The sequence below is a fragment of the Panicum virgatum genome, chromosome 9N (genome assembly GCF_016808335.1).
Source record: "Panicum virgatum strain AP13 chromosome 9N, P.virgatum_v5, whole genome shotgun sequence".
In the NCBI taxonomy this organism is placed as follows: Eukaryota; Viridiplantae; Streptophyta; class Magnoliopsida; order Poales; family Poaceae; genus Panicum; species Panicum virgatum.
Window position 1 is genome coordinate 69,547,584 of NC_053153.1, and position 20,887 is coordinate 69,568,470.

The window sequence follows — 20,887 nt, forward strand, 5'->3', positions numbered from 1 at the left end:
CCTCGTGCCGCGGCCAGGAAGCCGCGACGACAGGGCGTGGGCAGGGGGGCGTGGGCGAGTAACTCCCGTGCAGGGTGGACCAGGCGGCTCTGCGGCCGTGACCGGCAGGCAGCTCGATGACGCACCGCCCAAGTCGCAACGCAACTGAGGTGTGTTGTGATGAGGCCATGACCATGAGGGGGGGGGGGGGATCGGAGACGACGATGATATGTGTTGGAAATAATTAGTGTGTGATTAATTAGTTAATCACGCGATTATCACGTGGTTTAGTTGGTTAATCCCGTCATTAGCGTCCACTAATGACAGGGCGCGTCCGCGGTCCGTACATGAAAGAGCCGTTCGGAAGGGGTGTGTCCTTCCGAACAGGCGCGTCCGCGCCCCTTGAGCACATATAAAAGTGTAATCACTGTTCAGTTATCATTAACAAGAGAATCATTACATCCAAACCCGATTTCCTTTAACAATATGGATCAGCTTGGGAAAGGGGTGGCGCGGGGGATCGGGATTCGGAAACAACACGTGGATCAGTCCGTGTAGGCATCGGACGCCCAGGCAAGCGTATCTGCAGCATGGATTACGGAGCAAGAACGGGCTGGTGATGAGCTTACGGAACACGAAGGTACGTACTGAAGGGTAGCTATGAGCCGAGCGTATCCAAAGCGTAAATACATACCCGCACCATCCTTACTCGAGTACGGCACGGTACGGCGATGAACGACCAATTCCGAGTTCGTACCCGAAAGCAACTGCTACACAGTTTCTCATCAGACAGGTAAAACCGTACAATTGTTTACCATATGTCCATATGTCATACGATGATATTTTTCGCATCCATGACAGTGACGGGTGTTTAGTTGGTGAAAAGATTTGGATTTTGTTACTGTAGTACATTTTATTATTATTTAGTAATTAATGTCTAATTATAAACTAATTAGACTTACAAAATTCGTCTCGTATGAATTAGTTAAACTGTGTAATTAGTTTTTTCTACTGCATTTAAAGCTTCATAAATGTGTTCGAAGATTCAATGTGACATTTATTGTGCAAATTTTTTTAGAACTAAACACCAAGTAGTATTTCGTAAAAATGTTTTCCGTGCAAATATCTTTTGCTTGATAAAGAACAAGGGTGTGTTTAGTTTCCACAAAATTTTCAAATTTTCCATCACATCCATCACATCTCCTATCACATCGAAACATTAAATATATCAAATAATCTATGCATGGAGTACTAAATGTAGTTAAATAAAAAAAATAATTACATAGTTTTGATGTACGTTGCGAGACGAATCTTTTGAGCCTAGTTAGGTCATGGTAAGACAATATTTAACACAAACAAAAAGTGCTACAGTGCGTTACAGTGACTGATGTGATTTTTTCTCTCTCTTTTCCCTCATCTAAACCCAGCCCAAGAAGTTTATCCTGTAGAGGATTTTTTTACTTTATTTTATCTTACTTTTTGCTCGGCCTATTTTAAAAGGAGCTCTCCACGCCCCCGTGCTCTCCCAGGACAGTCCCGTCAGTCGGACCCCGCCTCCGCCCCTCACCTCCCGCTCGCCGGAGGCCCGGCCGCGGCCGGCGGCGATGGGGCACGGCGCCAGCTGCGGCCGCCCCAGCGAGGAGGTGGACTTCTTCGGCGCCGCGCAGTCGGGCGACCTCGCCCGCCTCGCCGCCGTCCTGCGCTCCCGCCCCACCCTGCTCAGCCGGACCACGCTCTTCGACCGCCTCTCCGCGCTCCACATCGCCGCCGCCCACGGCCACCTCCAGGTACGAGCTGCGGGGGGCGGCGAACCACCAGCGCCACCTTTGCTTACCTCTCGATTTTCCTCGGTCTCGCCGCTCTCCCGGTTTCTTGCCGCCGCGAGCGACTAACTGCGGCCATGGCGATTCCTTTCTTCCTTCAGGTGGTCTCGCTGGCATTGGACCTTTGCGTGCACCCGGATGTCGTCAACCGCCACAAGCAGGTTCGCATCCCACGCCGCCACCTCACACGTACTTCCCCTCTCCTCTGTTGTTGCAACTTCCATCCTGACACCTCAGGCCTTCAATTTGTCGCAGACGGCGCTGATGCTCGCGGCGATGCACGGGAAGACAGACTGCGTTCGCCGGTTGCTCGACGCCGGCGCCAATGTGAGCCTCACGAACACAGTACCGTATTGGCGGTTGCAACCTGCAGTTGCTGGCCATGGATTGGAATCGGACTACTGAATGGTGTTCTCTTCCCTTTCGGGTGCGCAGATCGTGATGTTCGATTCGTCGCACGGGCGGACGTGCCTGCACTACGCGGCGTACTACGGGCACGCGGACTGCCTCCGGGCCATCCTCTCGGCGGCCAAGTCCGCGCCGGTGTCGGAATCCTGGTTGGCCTTCGTCGCCCCGTAGACACCGCCGTCTCACCGCCGGCCTCCCTTGGAGCTCCCTCGCTAATCTGTTCTCAGCCGTGGAGATGCAGGGGGTTCGCGCGCTTCGTGAACGTGCGGGACGACGCCGGGGCGACGCCGCTGCACCTCGCGGCGAGGCAGGGCTGGCGGCGCTGCGTCCACGTCCTGCTCGAGAACGGCGCCATCGTGTCAGCCTCCAGTGGCGCCTTCGGGTCGGGATTCCTCCTCCTCCTCTCATGTCAAACGACGACGCATTTTTATGTGAAAAAAAGAGAAAAAAATCGCGCCTTTTGAGGAAACTTTGTCATGTATTTGACCTGAGCGCGCGCTCCTGCAGATTCCCCGGGAGCACGCCGCTGCATTTGGCCGCGCGCGGCGGCAACCTGGACTGCGTCCGGCAGCTCCTCTCCTGGGGCGCCGACCGCCTCCAGCGAGACTCCGTCGGGTGAGCGAGCGATTGGTTCATGCCGTCTGAAATGCCGATGCAATGTTGCCTTCAGAGTTCAGTAGTACCAAATCTGAAGCAACTGCGTTCGTCAGTCCATTCAGCGCCGTACTGATGATGCGGTGGGTTGATTTTTTTTTTTTTTGCCTCCGCAGGAGAATTCCGTACGAGGTCGCCGTGAAGCGAGGGCACGTCGCGTGCGCGGCGCTGCTGAACCCGTCGTCCGCAGAGCCCCTGGTGTGGCCGTCAGCTCTCAAGTTCATCAGCGAGCTCGAGCCCAACGCCAAGTCCCTGCTCGAAGCGGCTCTGATGGAGGCCAACAGGGAGAGGGAGAGGAGGATCCTCAAGGGGACCAAGAATGCGTCGCCGTCGCCGTCGCATTCCGACGACGGTGCTCATGACGCCGCCGCCATAGCTGAGGTAAACTCCATTGCAAGTTGCATACAAATATCTCCTTTTGGTGCTGTTCCTCCTCATGGCATCCTATCCTGGAATGACCCAAGTACCTTCCTTACGGTTTGCCGGTATGATCACGAATTGCCGAACTTAGTCAAACCCCAAGTGTCACATACTCACATGCACGGTTTAGAGTTTCAACGCGGAGTCACTCGCTCCAAAACGTACTAGCACTGTAAACAAGCACCCGTCTTGATCCGAGAGGGACAAGTGACATCTTGAGGAGTGTTAAAGATCAGTATATTAGGGGCCCTTAACCAGCGGGTGTCAGCGTGATGGCTACTGCTACTGGCTTTCGGGCACTATTTTAACACCGTGCTTATCGGTAATGCCAAGCGCGGCACATGTCTGTCAAACAGCGGGCAGCAATGTGCGCATCCACTTGCTCGATCGATTGGCCCCTTTGCTCATCTGAGCAACCGCGCCAATCCATATGAGCTCGGCATTATTCAAACCACCTGTGTCGAGATCAATGCACGATGACACATGCAGCACGATCTGGCCGGCGGTTCCCTTCCCCATGGCGCGGATCTTGTTCAGGCTGATAGCCAAGCGCGGCGTGGCCTTTGTTTGTGCAGGCAAGCGACGCGGAGGTGTGCAGCATCTGCTTCGAGCAGGTGTGCAGCATCGAGGTCCGGGAGTGCGGGCACCAGATGTGCGCGGCGTGCACGCTGGCGCTGTGCTGCCACGCCAAGCCCAACCCGGCGACGCAGTCCCAGCCGCTGCCGACCTGCCCGTTCTGCCGCGGCGGCATCGCGCGGCTCGTGGTGGCGACGCGGACGCGGGCCGCCGACGAGGAGGAAGAGGGGAGCAGGCTGGAGTCGCCTAGGCACCGGCGGGCGCGCCGGTCCATGAACCTAAGCGGCGACGCGGGCAGCACCAGCAGCCTCATGGGCAGCATCGCCTCGTCCATCGGCAAGATGGGCCGCCGGCGAACGGACAGCAGCGAGCAGGTCGACGACAAGCCGTAGCAAAGCATTCTTCGCTCCCCGGCGTCCATCCATTCAGAAGAAACCAGTGCATATACGATCATTATCGTCGTCGTCATCCTCGCCGGCGCCGCCGTCTCGATCAAGGAACGAACAAGCCGCTGTTTTTGTAGATTATTTTTGGCAAATGAGTTATTCACCTGTGTAGATTCATTTCTCAAGCGATCCAGTGCTGTAGATCCGATCATCCAAATAAGCAGCCAGTCCGTCCGTCCTTGCCTGGCACTGGCAGCCCCCATGCGGTCTTGCCTCCTCCGTTGGAGTTCTTGAAACGCTGCTGTACATGTCCGGTTCGCAGAGATCTGGCCCGGTCTGATAATGGGAACCCGGGTACAAATCCATGTGACCGATTCATATGATCGCCCGAATGGGGCTGCGCCGCTCAGGGGCAGCCAGTTGCTGCACTTTAGAATTTGTCCCAGTCTCGTCAAGATCTTGGCTCCGGCTCTGAATTCTGATCCGGGGAGTGGGGTGGTGGCGATTGGCCTTTGGATCCCCTGAACAATGGTGGTGGATGGGAACTGGGGACAGGGATCACCGCAAGTTTCCTCTTGGATCGGACCAACTAGTACATCATTTTTATAGTAATCTTGATAAATGATTTTGAGGGAGATTGGATTGGGCCAACTACTACTGAAAGCTGAATGAGGCACTGTTTAGTTTTCAAAAAAAATTTACAGTACCCGTCACATCAAATCTTTGGACACATGAAACATTAAATACAGTTGAAAAAATAACTAATTGCATAGACTAACTGATTAGTACGAGATAGATTTTTTAAGCTTAATTAGTTCATACCGTAGCACATTTTGTTGTTACTTAACAAATAATGTCTAATTATGAACTAATTAGGTTTAAAAGATTCATCTCGTGCTAATTAGTTAGACTGTGTAATTAATTATTTTTCTCAACTATATTTAATATTTCATGCATGTCTCCAAAAAATTCTGATGCGGCAACTGCTGCCACTGGTTGACGTCATGACTTGTCTAGCCCCAGCCAGCTGCTGTTAATACACGCTTTATTATACTGGTTGCTGACCGCCTGTTGACTTGTTGGACCAACTCTGCAGTTCCAGGACCAGCCTTGAAAGTTTGTTTAGGCCTTGTTTAGTTTTATAAAAAATTCTAAAGTATCCATCACATCAAATATTCGGACACATAGATACTCCCTCCATCCCAAAAAAACCAGTCATCCTAGGATTCAAAAGTTGTCCCAAAAAATAAGTCATCCTACCCTGTTTGGAAAGTGTATGTGCATATAAGAATCAATTAGTGCTAAATATGGATGCTAAATAGGGGCAAACATGGTCATTTTACATTCTTGCTAATCTGTCCTAAAATTCCTAGGATGACTAGTATTTTGGGACGGAGGGAGTAGAGCATTAAATGCAGTTGAAAAAATAATTAATTACACAGTCTAACTGATTAGTACGAAATAAATTTTTTAAATCTAATTAGTCCATATTTGAACATTATTTGTCAAGTAATAACGAAATGTGCTATGGTACTAAAAACACAAACTTTTTTCCCAACTAAACACACCTTAGGCAAAAATACTTTCAGTTAGAAAATATAGGTTTGGCTCCCTCAAGAACTGGAGAAGTAAAACTATGAATCATGTTCCCTCCTTAGCATTGTAAACAAAAACATGAGGCTCATATTCAGACAGCTCGCTGGGTATTTTCTAGCATGTCAGGCCTGTTTTAGTTCGCGAATTTTTTTGAATTTTGGTACTATATTATTTTCGTTGTTATTTGTCAATTAATATCTAATTATAAATTAATTAGATTTAAAAGATTTGTCTCGTCGTTTACAGTCAAACTGTATAATTAGTTTTTTTTCAATTGTATTTAATGCTTTATACATATATTTAAAAATTTTATGTGATGGATAATACAGAAATTTTTTTGAGAACTAAAGAGAGCCGTATGAGCATCTGCCCAGCAGTGCAAACCTGTGTTGCAGCTCAACAAGAGCATCCGGGAGAAAGAAGGGTAATTTTGCTCCTGGACACTCTACAATGTTGATTTTTGCCACCGGACACTACTCAATGTTGGTTTTGCTGCTGGACACTCTTGAAGTGTGCATCTTTGCTACTGGACACCTTAGTCATTATAATATTCATTTTATGGTTTAGAGGATAGAGAAAATGAGTAATCTGACCAAACTACCCTTGCAATGGTAGGTTGCTCACATGCGAGTGATAATTTTGCTCCTGGACACTACACAATGTTGGCTTTAGCCACAGGACACTAGTCAATATTTTCTTTGCTGCTGAACACTTAGTATGCATCTTTGCTACAAGAAATAATAAAATAATGATTCAACATGCCTAAAATGTTCACGTCATATTTCACAAGACAAACCACCATTATATGTTCAAAGCCATTACAGAGGTCAATATCGATACATTTAGGAGGCATTGCAAGGCTCAATATCCATACATGCTAGTAGTCATAATAAGGTTCAAAAGCCATACATGAGAAGGCATACAAGTTCAGCCATACATGCTAGTAGCTGTAATAAGTTTCAAAAGCCATACAAGTTGAGCCATAATCAAAAGCAAAATTAAACAGCACATGCACTTCAATTTTTTATGCCCAACTGCAGTGCCTTCTTCGCCCTAGTTAGAGGAGATCCAGGGCTAGTTGTCAAGCTCATTTCTTGATGGTTTGTGGCTAGTAGAAGTGCCTTCCTCGCCCTTGTAAGAGGACTACCAGGGTTAGTAGAAGGAAGAACCTCTTCAACAGGTTCAAGATCATGAACAATGACTTGTAATGGTAGTCTCCTTATATCCCAGTACTGAGAAAATGCCTCAAGAAGTACAGCATCAGAAGTAATATGCACATATTCATTGCAAGCTTTGTCCAAGAATGATACATGCAACTCCTGCTGCTCACCATGCTTAACCATTGCATCTAGCTCAGCCAAGAAATCAACCCAATTTGTCATGTCCTTGTCTACAATAATTCTATTATTGCTAGTGACATGATACTCTTCACCAAGCTGCTCCACATATGCAGGAATCTGAATTACAACTCGACAAGCCGAGCTACAATCCATCCTACACATATGTGAATGCAAAGTAAACAAACAATTAAATTGTAACCCATAAGCAAGCGTTCATCCATAAACCTAAATTACCTAAATCATAGAATGAAAATAACTGGTCGATTGAACACATACCCTGCAGGAACCCATGAAAGGTTGGATTTTTTGGTAAATCCATGATGATTTGCTCAGTTCATTCCTATTGGTGCAGATCGGGGCCAGTCGGGCAGGGTACCTTTTGCCTGTAGCAGGCGGCGACGGTCGGGGGCCCAGGCGGCGGCGGCCCCTGTGCCACCGACGAGGCGGTGGGATGGGTGGCGGTGGGGGGCCGCCGCCAGACGGCTGGAGGCCGCGCATCGCCCCTGCTCCTCAAGCGGCAAAATAGAGGCGGCCGGGTCGTGCAGATCGAGCGACGGATGGCCGGGTGGGGCGGCGCCTGGGAGGTGGCGGTGTCCACGGGGCTGAGGTCGCGCGGGTGGGCGGCACCCTCGGGGCTAGGGTCGGGCGGGTGGGTGGCGCCGCTCGGGTGGGGTGGCGGCGGCCAGTGGGGGTGGGGGGCCAGCGCACGGGTGGCCGGGGTGGGGCGCCTGGGTTCAACAGGTTAGGGTTAGGAGCAGGGGTAATTTGGTCATTTTCAAAATTTTCTCTCTCCTTCCATCTAAAAATGAATATTATATTGACTGCAGTGTCCAGTGGCAAAGATTCACAACTAAAAGGTGTCTAGCAGCAAAGCCAAGATTGAGTAGTGTCCGGTGGCAAAAATCAACATTGTAGAGTGTCCAGGAGCAAAATTACCCGAGAAAGAAACACAGTGGGGGTAAACCCGTGGGAGTTACTAGCGGGGGTATACATGAGCTGAGAGGGAACGGTACGACCTTTCCCAGAAAGCGAGGAGGGACGACATGACATCACTTGGGCAGGAAGGGCAGCACTTCCCGGAAATGTGACGATGTCAGCCCTGTTTAGTTTGCTACAATATTCGTCACATCAAATTTTCGAACACATACAACATATATACATAAAGTACTAAATGTAGTTAAAAAATAACTAATTACACAGTCTAACTGATTAGCACGAAATGAATCTTTTAAATTTAATTAATCAATGATTGAATATTATTTATCAAATAACAACGAAATGTGTTACAGTATCCAAATCCAAACTTTTTCACTAATTAAACACACCCTGGTCTGGCCTGCCTGCCTTCCTGCCTGGCCATGGCCAGGGCGTAAAGACGCCGCACGTCGTCTGTTGAACCCCGATCCTTGATGAAACCAAAACGAAACCGAACCCATGCCAAGAGCTCCGTCCATGGCGGGGCAAGGATGGCGAACGCCTGAACCGCACGAAGACAATGCGGATCGTGTGTGTGAAATCCAACCCTGTATGCATGGCGCGCAAGATGGTGCTGCACCTGTTGTCTCCAAGAGCAGGGGAACGAACGGATGCGTCGACACAGAGCTGGGAGTTGTAGCTCATCAGTAGACCGAACAGCCGCTGAATATTCCGTGTTTTGTCAGGTCTTCGGGCACACTGCGTGATTTCCATCTGACTCTTTACCAAGATGCGGCTGTAAATTTTTTGAAATAGAATATTTTCATATTTAAAGTATTAAATATTTACAGAACTCGTTTGTAAACTATGAAATAAATTTATTAAGACTAATTAATTCATCATTAGCACATATTTACTATAGTAATTCAGTGTCTAATTATGGTCTAATTAGACTCATTAGATTCGTCTCCTAATTTACAAGTAAACTATGCAGTTAGTTTTTTATTTCATCTAGATTTAATATTCTATACATGTAAGATTTCTCTTCGATGTGATAGTTTTGGAATTTTGAAGTTTGCAGATGTATGAAGTATTAAATCTAGACATTAGTAGGCAGAGCAGAAGAGATGGAGGCAGTAGTAGGCAGAAATGCGCCTCTCGATCGACACCCATGATATGCAACGAACAAGCGGCTTGATACACATTCGACATGCAGAGAAAGCCGGTGCTGCGCTACGCACCAAGAATTGCTACTCCCTCCGTTCCAAAATGTAAGTCATTCCAACATTTTTGGAAAATCAAAGTATCTTAAATTTGACCAAATTTTTATATAAAAATACCAACATTTATGATATCAAATAAGTATCATTAGATTCCTTATTAAATATTTTTTTAATAATATATCCATTTGGTGTCATAAAATCTTTGTAATCTTTTTTATAATTTTGGTCAAACTTAAAATAATATGACTTTTCAAGATTTATGGAATGACTTATATTTTGGAGCAGGGGAGTATCTAGTATAAGATCACCGTACCGGTTCTCTTTCTCCCTGTCAGCATGGCACATATACAGGTTCCATGAAAGTTAGACACAGGACAATAAGCTAAAATTCTTGGGAAAGCTTGTCCAAGTTGTTCAACTAAACGTGATAAGACCAGGGATCACAATGATTCGCAGCGCCCGTACCTGCCATGGGATGACGGCTCTCCCTGCTGCGCAGTTGTTACTACTTGCTACCACCACCGTGGTAGGGAATTAGAAGGCTGGAGGTAATTGAGGAGCAGATGCCAAGATTCGCGTGTCACTTGGGTTGGAAATCCTTGTAGTGTAGGAAGAACGAATATTCCAAGGGGCATGCAGGCAGCATGACTGCAACCTGCAGGAGGCAATAATATGGCCGTGTACGGTGTACCAGTACCACGACACTCTCTGGTAACGTGACGGTCAGAGGAGCCAGGAGGTCAGGAGGATGGAACTGGAAGAGACGTGTGACGTCGTAAAATGGCGGAGTGAATTCAGATGGTGGGACCAGAGCCACCACTGGGGCCGGCCTCTGCATCTTCCTTTCTCTCGTGTCGCGTAACTGTCTGGGGCAAGCGCAGTGCGTGTGGGCCTATCGGACCGTGCGCGCACCAGGCGTGTTTCTACCCGGATGGGCTTGATTCATTGGTGCAATCTCAGCCCACCTACATCCTGATGGCGGCCCAGTAATCCGTCCAGGCCTACTTTCTTGGCCCACCCGTTGACAGCCGCCTGCGAGCCCAAGGAGGAATTGACTCACGGCAGTTTTCAGAACCCTTTTTCTGTGAATTCTTTTGCCGACAAAATTTGGCTCTTGCCAAAAAAAAAAATTTGACCGGCAAGAGAGGGCACCACAACCACCATCATCAATGCAATTCTTGGGCTTCATTCAGGGAGCAAATCCATGGCCCATTCAGAATCAATGCATTATTTGTTTTGTCTCATTGACGAACAACCTTGAAATGGAAATTTCTTCTAAACTATGAGTCTAATTTGTAATCCGCTTGCACCAGAATTAAATCAACATTTCAAGATTCGCATTAAGTATCAACATTTCAATATTCGTATTAAGTATTATAAAGACGTTATCGATACATGTGCACACTCAGTTGAAAGGGAATTTTGGCACGGTTAACTTTGTAGCAACCAAATATCAAGGTTTTGGCCAAGTTTTGGTCATGCCCTGACTTTCGGCCATGCCAAAATTTGTAAATCTGGTATCATCCGATCCACAGGACCACAGTCCACAGGAGGCACCAGTCGGTCCTGATAAAATACATGTTGGACGTGGTGCTTTTAGTTGCGCAGTCTGCAACAAGACTCGGTGAGCCCAGGCAGGACGCAGGAACCTCGCCTAGGAACATCCCGCCACCAGTGAGGACGGACACCGTGAATCCTCGGTGTCCAAGCAGACTAGCTCTGTACCAAATAAAAAACTGCACATCTCATGTAAAGAAAGTGTACCACGAACTTAGATTATAAAAAAAACAAAACCTTACTTGGAACATAAGACTTCCAAATAAAAAACTGCACATCTCATGTAAAGAAAGTGTACCACGACCTTAGATAAACCAGTGACGTTGACTGCAAAAGTGGAAGGCAAAAAAAAAATTCATATTGCTGGAAGGCCAATGATACCGTTAGCACAACACACGCAGACATGGGTCACGTCTCGATGCAGCGCCGGGGCAAGTTCACTTACCTTTAATTTTTATGGCCCACTTGCGCCAAATGATGTGGGCGATTACGTCGTAGGCTTTCAGCTAGGCGTGTGCGAGGGTTGACCTACAAACCAGGCATAAAACTATTCCGAAGGCATCGAGCTCTCAACTTGGACCAACGAAATCAAACCGGATAAATCAACGCAGGTTCTTTTCATATCTCTTGGGTTTCCAGCCCCATTGACATCTTATATATTGTCGGTTTTCCAGGTATTTAGTTGGGAACTAGGTGTATGACCCGCGCATTTGCGCGGTTAGTGTTGAAATTTTAAAATTTTATATTTTTACTATTTTTTTTAAAAAAAACTATACTATTTTTTAACCATATGTCACCTTTTTTGTTATCGTAAACTATATCTTAGTATTGAAAAAGCACAATTCAAATCTGACCTACCATAGTAACAATTTGCTTTGTTTAGCTTTAATAATATTATGCATATAATTATTTTTATTTTTTCTTATTTCGACTGAATCAGTTTTGTTGGCTTTAGTTTTTTTATTAAGAGTATATGTTGTAACTTATACATAGTGAAATGATATTTTAGATTTAATTTTCCATAATGGCAATAGTGGGTAATTTTTATTTTGGTGTAAGGGTATTTTAGACTAATATTTATCGTAATAGCAATAGTGGGTAATTTTTATTTTTCTTTTTTTTCTCCGATTATGCATATAATTATTTCTATTTTTTTCTTATTTCAATTGAATCAGTTTTGTTGGCTTTAGTTTTTTTATTAAGAGTATATGTTGTAACTTATACATAGTGAAATGATATTTTAGATTTAATTTTCCATAATGGCAACAGTGGGTAATTTTTATTTTGGTGTAAGGGTATTTTAGACTAATATTTATCGTAATAGCAATAGTGGGTAATTTTTATTTTTCTTTTTTTCTCCGATTATGCATATAATTATTTCTATTTTTTCTTATTTCAATTGAATCAGTTTTGTTGGCTTTAGTTTTTTTTATTAAGAGTATATGTTGTAACTTATACATAGTGAAATGATATTTTAGATTTAATTTTCTATAATGGCAATAGTGGGTAATTTTATTTTGGTGTAAGGGTATTTTGGACTGATATTTATCGTAATGGCAATTGTGGGTCATTTTTCTTTTTATTTTTTTCTCCGATTAACGTGGGAATTTCTAGGCATTGAGAGCGAACGTGGAGGCTCCGTCTGTTAGCCAAATAATGGCAATGGTGGGTAATTTTTATTTTATTTTTTCTCCGATTAACATGAGAATTTCTAGGCCTTGAGAGCGAACGTAGATGCTCCGTTTGTTAGCCAAATAATAAGATAATAGATCTGTCCACCAGATGTCCCTTGATCACCACTTTGTTACTTGTGCTCTTGTTTGTTCTTCATTACAGTTATAAAAAAATAAGTACCCTCTTCGATTTTAAAATGTAAGGCGCCATTTGGTCTTTAGTTTCTGTTATACTACTAGTCGTATCATCCATCGCAATGAAACCGTGATCACTGAAAATAATATTCGAAAGAAAAAATGAATCAAACTGTATACAAAATTTGCACAAGAAAGTTAAGACAATTTTCAGGCTAAAAATATATCAGTTTAAACAATGCAACTCGCTTTGACATTCCAGAAGGAATGGAAAATGTTCCAGTGACGCACTAGCAAAACTTGGGGAAAAGTTACCTTCTCCAGTACACGGGACTACTAGTCTACTTGGATTTATTCGCCAGACACACCAGTTGGTATTTTAAGTTTTTTTTTGAACGATTGGTATTTTAAGTTTGTGAAACGTGATCTTTCCAGTGATAGTGATACACTGTAAGTATGATCGTGGTAGCATTTTGACACAGTCGAACTGAACAACGATGAATCATTGGGGATATTTTAATCTATCATTTGCGAAAGCCACGGACTGATCTTATGTTTCTTGCACCGAAGAAACTTTAGATGGGCGTTGGCTGCATCAGACAACGATGTTCAGTCGCATTGTATTTTCCTTTCTCCGGAAGAAATGAAAAAACTAAGCTAACCATAATAGTCACTCTGTTCTGCTGGCTGCTTCACCAGCCAGCCAACAGTATTTTTCTCACACCAAACCAGCACCAGCCTCCAGCCACCAACCAATCAGCAGTAATTTTTTCTCACAATAAACCAGCCGCAGCCACCAGCCACCAGCCGCAGCCGGCAGAACGCAGCCAAATGAATTAATGATCCATCATCCTCTGTTTGCGTGGCCTGATGTCAGCGATCTGAATGCAGGACAGTGTTGCTCCAGGTGTGCTGGAACGTGCCGGTTCAGTGTTTCTACTGTTACTAGCTAGCATCAGAGTAGACCTGGGCATGGGCTGTCCGACCCGACGGACCCGACCCAACCCGCCCGAAAATAGCCCGACCCGACCCGACCCGAAGAGTTTGATGGGCGGGCTCGGGTCAAAATTTTTGACCCGGTATGACTGACGGGCCGGGCACGGGCTAAAAATTTTGACCCGAAACTCGAAAACCCCGAAGGAACCCGACATTTTACATAGGCCCGGCCCGACCCGACCCGACCCGACTGGCTGTCGGGTCGGGTGCGGGCTCAATTTTACGGCCCGGCCACCGGGTCGGGTCGGGCACGGGCCGCTAGAAAAAACACCGGGCTTTTTTTGGCCCGACCCGAACCCGACCCGGCCCGGAGGATGCCCAGGTCTACATTAGAGTGATGGACAGAGCATTTCTTATTTAATATACTACTATTTCCCTTTCTTTTTCTTTCGATCGCAATGATGCGAAAACCCTAATTACATACTACTAGATACTAGTACATTTTTTTCTTTTTGGCGATTACGTAAGCCTAGCTACTAGAGTTCCTCCTGCCTAACTATGTACAACAGTTTCGGCAAGAGCGAACATGGTTCTAGTAAGTATATGGAGAAAACAGTAGCCGAACAGGCCGGGGTAGCAGCACGGTCGACCATGGCCAGGCCACACCCATCGATCTCTTCTTAGATCTCCCAACTCCAGATCCTAGCTAGACGGACGACCTCCAGATCCTCCCCTCGAAGGAGATCACGATGATGGACACGTCGTCATGGTAGTGCCTCCTCGCGCCGTGCGGGATGTCCAGCAGCTCGTGCGACGCCATGCCTGCAACGAAAAAAGGATGAACCATGTCAAGATTCAAGAAGCCGGTTCGAATTTGGTCGTGCTGCGCTGTGTGTTGCTCACCGGCCTTCCTCGCGGCGCGGATCACGAGCTCGCCGACGAGGTGCTGCGCGGGGTCGCCGTCGGGCTCCGCGGCGGTGAAGGCCTCCACCTGGTCCACCACCTCCTTGTTGGTGAAGTACTGGTAGAGGCCGTCGGATGACAGCACCAGGAACTTGTCCTGCGCGCTGATGCGGTGGTGGCACAGCGCCGGTGTGCAGCTGACGTATGGGTCCGTGCCCACGTAATTGACCTTGAAGGCTTCCAGAAGCCTGCTGTTCCACTTGGGCTGCCACAGAGAAATGGCCTCAGAAACATCAGTTCTTTTTTTTCAGGAAAAAAAATAGAACCATCAGGTTTGCAGATTGGATTTGAGAGAAATCTGATGGTTTATTAAGACGACACTGCTGTGCGGCGCGCCTGAATTTTTTCCCCCCGGTAATTTTCGCCGACAAGCGTGGAATTAGAAGCTACTCCTCCACTGAGCTACTGTTGACAGCCACTACTCTGCCATGATTGGGGGGGGGGGGGGGGCTAGGATAGGAACAGAATCATCCGGGAACACCCACATGATTGGTTACTCGCAGTTCTAGTCCTAGACGCATGCACACTGAAAACAAAGCAGAACCGGAGTCACCTGCTTCAGGTAGCCGACTCCAAACGCTCTTGTGACGTTGATCTTCCCCTTCACACGGCCATTGACGATGGCGTTCCGATCATCTAGATGCTGGCCCTTGATCCTCCTCACCTCCTGCATCGCCCAAAATTCCGACAAGAACGGCTTGGTGAACCCACAGAATTCAATTGACACACAGGTTTGGTCACTGTCTTATCGTGCCTGCTCCTTTCAGTGCAGTTTTCCAGTTGTCAAAAGTAGTTTTTTTTTAAAAAAAATGAGATGACAAAAACAAACGACGATGAATTCTTGTTGCAACGAAATCAGTCGCAATTCGAAATCAGTCACAATTCGACATCTGAATAATAAGAGAACAGAGCAGGGGAAGAAAGAAGGCGTACCTCCTCGATCGCCGTGCTGTGCTCGGGGGTGAGCTGCACGGCCTGCAGGCCTTCCCTGTCGTGCGCCTCCAGCTCGCGCATGATCTCGGCCTTGAACTGCTGCAGGTCCTTCGACGCCTTGCCGAGGACGTCCTTGAGGTCGGGCTCCGGCCGCCGCGCCAGCACCGCCCGGCTGTCCCCGACGTTCATCACGTACACGTCCGTGCCCTTCATCAGCATCACCAGCACGCACGACCCCATCAGGCCCAGCTCCGGGCTCTCCTCTGCGCGCTCCTCCGCCGCCGCGAAGAAGGCGTCCTCCGTCTTCTTCAGTGCCCGCGCCAGGGCCCTCAGGACGTCGCGGTGCATTGCCGCGGCGTTGCTGCCTGGCACGGGCCCTTCGGTCCGCCTACGCTTAGCCTCCGCGCCTTCGCCGTTCGCCTGCGCGAAACAGGGGCGCTCGGCATTGCCCGGAGCGGGCTCTTGGTGACAGCACCTGCCGTCGTCGCCGACCTGGATGTCGTCCCAGAGCACGCCTTTGAGCTCGCCGTGCACGGCGACGTACAGGTTGGCGAAGAGATAATCGGTGGCGTCGGGGCCGTTGAAGCCGTCGTATATCCCAACGAACACCCAGCCGTGCTCCTCGGACACCGCGACATGGAACCGGTCCTCGCCGGCCATGCCCTGAGCCCACTCCACATTGCCGTTCGGCGGCGAGCGGTAGTCCCCATCGCTGAAGGAGACCTTTATCGGATCAGCAGGTTCCTGTGGCCAGCGGCTATAGCGCGGCGACCCGAACCGGAGCTTCGAGGCGGTCTTCGCCAAGAACCGCAGCAGCGATCCCTCGTCACGGCGGCGGGAGCGGTCGGCGCGGCGCTCGGCGATGAGCTTTGAAACGCTTGATTGTTGCCTCACGGACGACGAGATGGACAGGGAGCGGTCAAGCGGGCCTGACATGAATGGACGCCCCGATGGTGGGCCGGAGATGGTGGACGCCGAGCCGGATGTCTCGGAGAAACGGCCGGACGTGAACTGGACCGGCCCGGACATGGACAGCCTAGGCGGCGCTGGCTGGAGCGGCGCGGCGGCGAAGGACCGCGAGCTCTCGAAGGTGCACGCGGTCGTCGGCGGCCACGTCATCTCGTTGAACAGTTGGAACGACGGCATCGACGCGGACGTCGCCAGATTGGCGCTGATGGCGGCGCCGGACAGAAAGAAGAACGACGGCTCCGACGACATCGCGGCTGACGTCGGGGGCTGGTCGAAGCCGGCCCCCGATGGCACGTAGGTGAAGGAGTGGCCTTGGCTGTCGTCGGGGAGCGGGTCCGACGCAACGGCGGCCGCGTAGGGGTCGCCGGAGAAGCATGGGTTCTTGGTGATGCCATTGCCCATTTTGTTTTCTTGGGCTTTGGATTTTGTGGATCGGCGGAGTGGAGGGGATGGATGAGTTGACCTTTTGGGAAAGGGAGGGTAGGGGAAAGGGTGGTTTTTTTTATGGGAGTTGACTATAGTTGGAGTCGAGTGATGCAACAAGGGGCAGGCCCACTTTTGAGTGAACGGAGGCGCTCTTGCTTGGGGTACCCTACCGTATGCATATCATTTTGATATCACACCATGATTTCTCTAGTAATGGTTTCCATCTCTCATGGAAGAGGTGGTTTCTGAGTTATCAAAGGCTTCAAGATCGATTGAAGACGCTTCGGTTTCACGAAGTTTGCCGATTCTTGTAGAAGTATTTCTAAGGAACTACTAGCTCTGGGATGGATTGAAGAGGCCTCAGCACCGCTTTATATAGGCGGCCCGAGGGGTAGGGACAAGGGGCTGGTGGGAGGGAAGGTAGATGTAAGTAACATACAATTCACGAAGTCAATATAGTGGTATATAGAGAAATCTTTAACATTAAATGTATCAAGAGTTATATCTTGAAGATATGATAACGTGCTATGCACTTATATCTCTACGCAGGCCTGCAAGCACACCGATGTAACTCTTAGGAACATAGCACGCGACAAAATAAGTTGGAAATTGAGTGTTTACCCTGTATTATTAATATTTAATACGTTTTATGCTTTAGCCCGTGTAGAATCTCACGGTCAGTTGCATTACATCGCCTGACTCCCTTGGATTTTGTAGGCAAATGAGGCACCATCTTGCGCTCCAATATTAACAAGATCAAAGTAGTTTCCTTTTAAGCATCTTTCGCTATCGCACATTGTTAAAATGGCTATCATGGAGGAGGGATCTTGCGCTCTAGTATTATCAAGTAACTGCATTTTTGTGGTGAGTAACAGAGAGTTCATGGTATCAGTATAGCAGTGTCTAAAGTCATATATACATTTAAATTTATCAAGAGATGCAATGTTATTATTCTTGAAGATATGATGACGATCGACGCACTCATGTCTAGGTGCAGGCACATCGATGTGAGTCTTACTATCTTAGCACGCGACAAAGTAGGTTGGAAGACATGTCACAAATTGAGCGATGGACGGTTACCGTGGAAGGTTATGCATATACAATGTTATTATTCTTAAAGATATGATGACGACTGAGGCACTCATATCTAGGTGTAAGCATATTGACTCTTACTAACTTAGTACGCGACAAAGTAGGTTGGAAGACAGGTCACAATTGAGCGGTGGATGATTACCTTAAAAGGTTATTACTTAATAGGTCACTTGGAGACATGCCATTTAATCTACTTAATATGTTTTACATTTCGCATAGATGTAATGATTAGCAATGCGCAATGCATTGTCCAATTCAGGTATTTTTGCTCTATAGTATTATCAAGTACATGCATTCTATGGTAGGCAATGAACAATTCACACAATCAGTATACTGGTACCTGAATGTATTTAAATTTATCAAGCTATTGAAATGTCACTATATATCGAAGATGTGATGATGATCGATGCCTTATTGTCTAAATATGTCAATTTAACTCTTAGGAACTTAGTCTGAAAGGATGTAAAAGACAAGGTGGTGACTGATTACCCTAGATGGTTAACAGGAACCATGCCATCAGATTATTGTGCTATATATTTTTAGTATACTACACAAAAATAATTATATGCGACACATTATTAGCATGTCTATAATTTGGTAGGTTGAAAGAAATCTATTCCAAGGTCATTCCTGATATGTGGAGCGATCCTTCTTGTGTTAAGAGCATCACTCCTCGTGTCTAAACAAGGCACTGCTTGCAGTCTAGTATTAACAATATCAAAGAAAATGTGTTCTTATGATCAGCCATTATCCCATATTGTTAAAATGGCTAATACAAAGGGGTGAATGATCTTGCTCTCTATTATTATCAAGTAACCATATTCATGGTAACATAACTGACACATTAGTATAACAGTGTCCAAAGAAATCTATACATTTAAATTTATGGAGCGATACAATGTTACTACATCTTGAAGATTTGACGATTAATGCTGCAGTTATGTATAGGTATACGAACGTATAATATAATGTACCAGCATCCATAAGACATGTAAAATTAATATTGAGATATAGATTTTCCGTATCTTGGAGATATAGACATCCAATAGGTAGATTAATTTAATATCAAGATATGCATATTTTTTTTATATCTTGGAGATATTGTGACATGCGACAAACTTATGTAAAACCGTATAGGAGAAGGCACACTGAATTAACTCTGCAAATTTAGTTTGCAATAATTTGGGTAGGAATGACAAGTCATAGGTTCGCCTGTGAGGAGGAGAAATGCCATCTGGCCTACATAATTTAACACGTGCCACAATAGTATATTTGAATATAATAAAGATATATATTTTTCATGTACATCATTCTGCACGCGATCTCGTTAGCAGTTGCAGCGATGTCAATGAGACAGCGCAATGGTTATGGTGTTCTTAACTTTTTATAGGCTAATGCATCATTACCACTATGTCTTTAAGATGTGAAGTATCTCTCCTCGTGGTCTTGGTGAATTGGGTGTGTGTACCATGTGTCCAACGTTAGCAGGAGGCTACAGTTGTAGATTGGAGATCGGAAATATGAAAGTCAGCCAGGGTTCCTCTTGTGGATCCATATATTGGTACCCATAGCAAATTAACGCGGCTAATGGCCCTGATTTGAATTTCCATCGGTGGCATGACCAACCAAACCAACTTGCGGCTGCATAAACGGAGGACTATCTAGAACTACTCCCCTAATTCAAAACAATATAGGCCCATCATCATCGGCCAGCCTGAAACGTGCGATGAGTGATCCCAAAGCTTAGAGCACACTTAGATAAACGCATTAGGTAAAACCTTTGGAGGCGCCCCTCTTTATTATTGGATAAGGGCAGCTCACGTTGCCCGACCGTAACACGACTATTTTCTTCATTCTAAATTATTAGTTATTTTGTGTTTTCTAAATATAATTTTTGCTATGTATTTGAATATATTATATCTAAGTGTATAGTAATAACACTAATAATTTAGAATGAAAAAAAGTATAAATGTTTGCCAGGGTGGATTGTCCGGCCGATCTACTGCTAACGTGGAGGCCCAAGGGTATGCCAAGGATATAGCCAAACACGCGCCGTCTCACCGCGCTCGCGACGCACGTGCGATGATCGTGCAGAGATAGAGACAGTCAGACAGAGATGCGATCCTGGTTGTTGACGATGGCCCTGTTCGCTGTGCTGGTGCTGGAGGCTGCTGCTGGAGTGGTGTGAGAGAAAAACATTGTTGGCTGACTGATGACTGGAGGCTGCTGCTGGAGTGGTGTGAGAGGAAAACACTGCTGGCTGGCTGTAAGCTGCTGGAGCATGGTCATATGGCTGCGGCGTAGAGATCGATGCGGTGCTGATCGCGTCGAGGAGATAGAGATGTGATCCTGGACGGGCTGACACGGCCATGGCCTGCGGGGCGACTAGAGCGGCGCGGTCAGGAGGGTCGTCGAGACGGCTGGGGCGCGGGCGGATGGACCGGAGGAGAAGAGGACAACTCGGGGGGTGTCCGGCGCGGCGCGGGACGGAGGTCAAACGACCAGCGAGGCCGCGGTGACGCGCTAGAATCCGTGCGCTCGCGCAGGCCAGCCAGGGGACGACGTGCCGACGAAATTGCCAGCGGCTACAAGTGACGCCGCCAACGTCGTTGGGTCTCGCGCAGTCCGTGTCCGTCCCGCTCGAGGGAGACTTGGTGCGGGGGACTGCGCCGAACGAGCCGCCGCCCACGCAGGCAACGCACGCACGCAGAGCGGCCAGCGGCGGCCGCCCACGCCGTTGCCAGATGGCCCGGCGGGCAGCGCCCCAACCCCGAGTGGCACCACCCCCCGCGTGACGCCGCGGTCCGCGCAGGCAGCCCGTGCCGCGGGGCACCTGGCGGCGCGCCGCGCAGGCGTGGTCTCCACTTTGTGCCGTTGGACTCT

The 20,887-nt window shown here is 47.5% G+C and overlaps 2 protein-coding genes across 2 annotated transcripts; one reads left to right on the forward strand and one right to left on the reverse strand.

The window, feature by feature from the left end:
• Positions 1–1,503: 1,503 nt before the first annotated feature.
• Positions 1,504–4,674, forward strand: LOC120692577 (E3 ubiquitin-protein ligase XB3-like). The gene is made up of 8 exons (XM_039975929.1): positions 1,504–1,766; positions 1,904–1,963; positions 2,058–2,129; positions 2,238–2,359; positions 2,452–2,592; positions 2,718–2,825; positions 2,981–3,245; positions 3,860–4,674. The coding sequence occupies exons 1-8, from the start codon at positions 1,584–1,586 to the stop codon at positions 4,250–4,252; spliced, it is 1,344 nt and encodes a 447-aa protein (XP_039831863.1). The 5' UTR covers positions 1,504–1,583; the 3' UTR covers positions 4,253–4,674.
• A 9,391-nt stretch (positions 4,675–14,065) lies between these two features.
• On the reverse strand, positions 14,066–16,938 carry LOC120692576 (probable protein phosphatase 2C 31). Its single transcript, XM_039975928.1, has 4 exons — positions 15,518–16,938; positions 15,138–15,251; positions 14,525–14,789; positions 14,066–14,443 (listed from the first exon to the last, which is right to left on the reverse strand). The coding sequence occupies exons 1-4, from the start codon at positions 16,886–16,888 to the stop codon at positions 14,328–14,330; spliced, it is 1,866 nt and encodes a 621-aa protein (XP_039831862.1). The 5' UTR covers positions 16,889–16,938; the 3' UTR covers positions 14,066–14,327.
• Positions 16,939–20,887: the final 3,949 nt, after the last annotated feature.

What these genes read in the sequence shown, in the direction of transcription:
- LOC120692577 (XM_039975929.1), top strand. Translation starts at nt 1,584, where the DNA reads ATGGGGCACGGCGCCAGCTGCGGCCGCCCCAGCGAGGAGGTGGACTTC. An exon ending in GCCTCCAGTGGCGCCTTCGG is followed by an intron (nt 2,593 to 2,717) that starts GTCGGGATTCCT and finishes GCGCTCCTGCAG; the next exon opens with ATTCCCCGGGAGCACGCCGC. An exon ending in ACGCCGCCGCCATAGCTGAG is followed by an intron (nt 3,246 to 3,859) that starts GTAAACTCCATT and finishes TTGTTTGTGCAG; the next exon opens with GCAAGCGACGCGGAGGTGTG.
- LOC120692576 (XM_039975928.1), bottom strand. Translation starts at nt 16,888, where the DNA reads ATGGGCAATGGCATCACCAAGAACCCATGCTTCTCCGGCGACCCCTAC. An exon ending in ACAGCACGGCGATCGAGGAG is followed by an intron (nt 15,252 to 15,517) that starts GTACGCCTTCTT and finishes TGGGCGATGCAG; the next exon opens with GAGGTGAGGAGGATCAAGGG. An exon ending in GAGTCGGCTACCTGAAGCAG is followed by an intron (nt 14,790 to 15,137) that starts GTGACTCCGGTT and finishes TCTCTGTGGCAG; the next exon opens with CCCAAGTGGAACAGCAGGCT.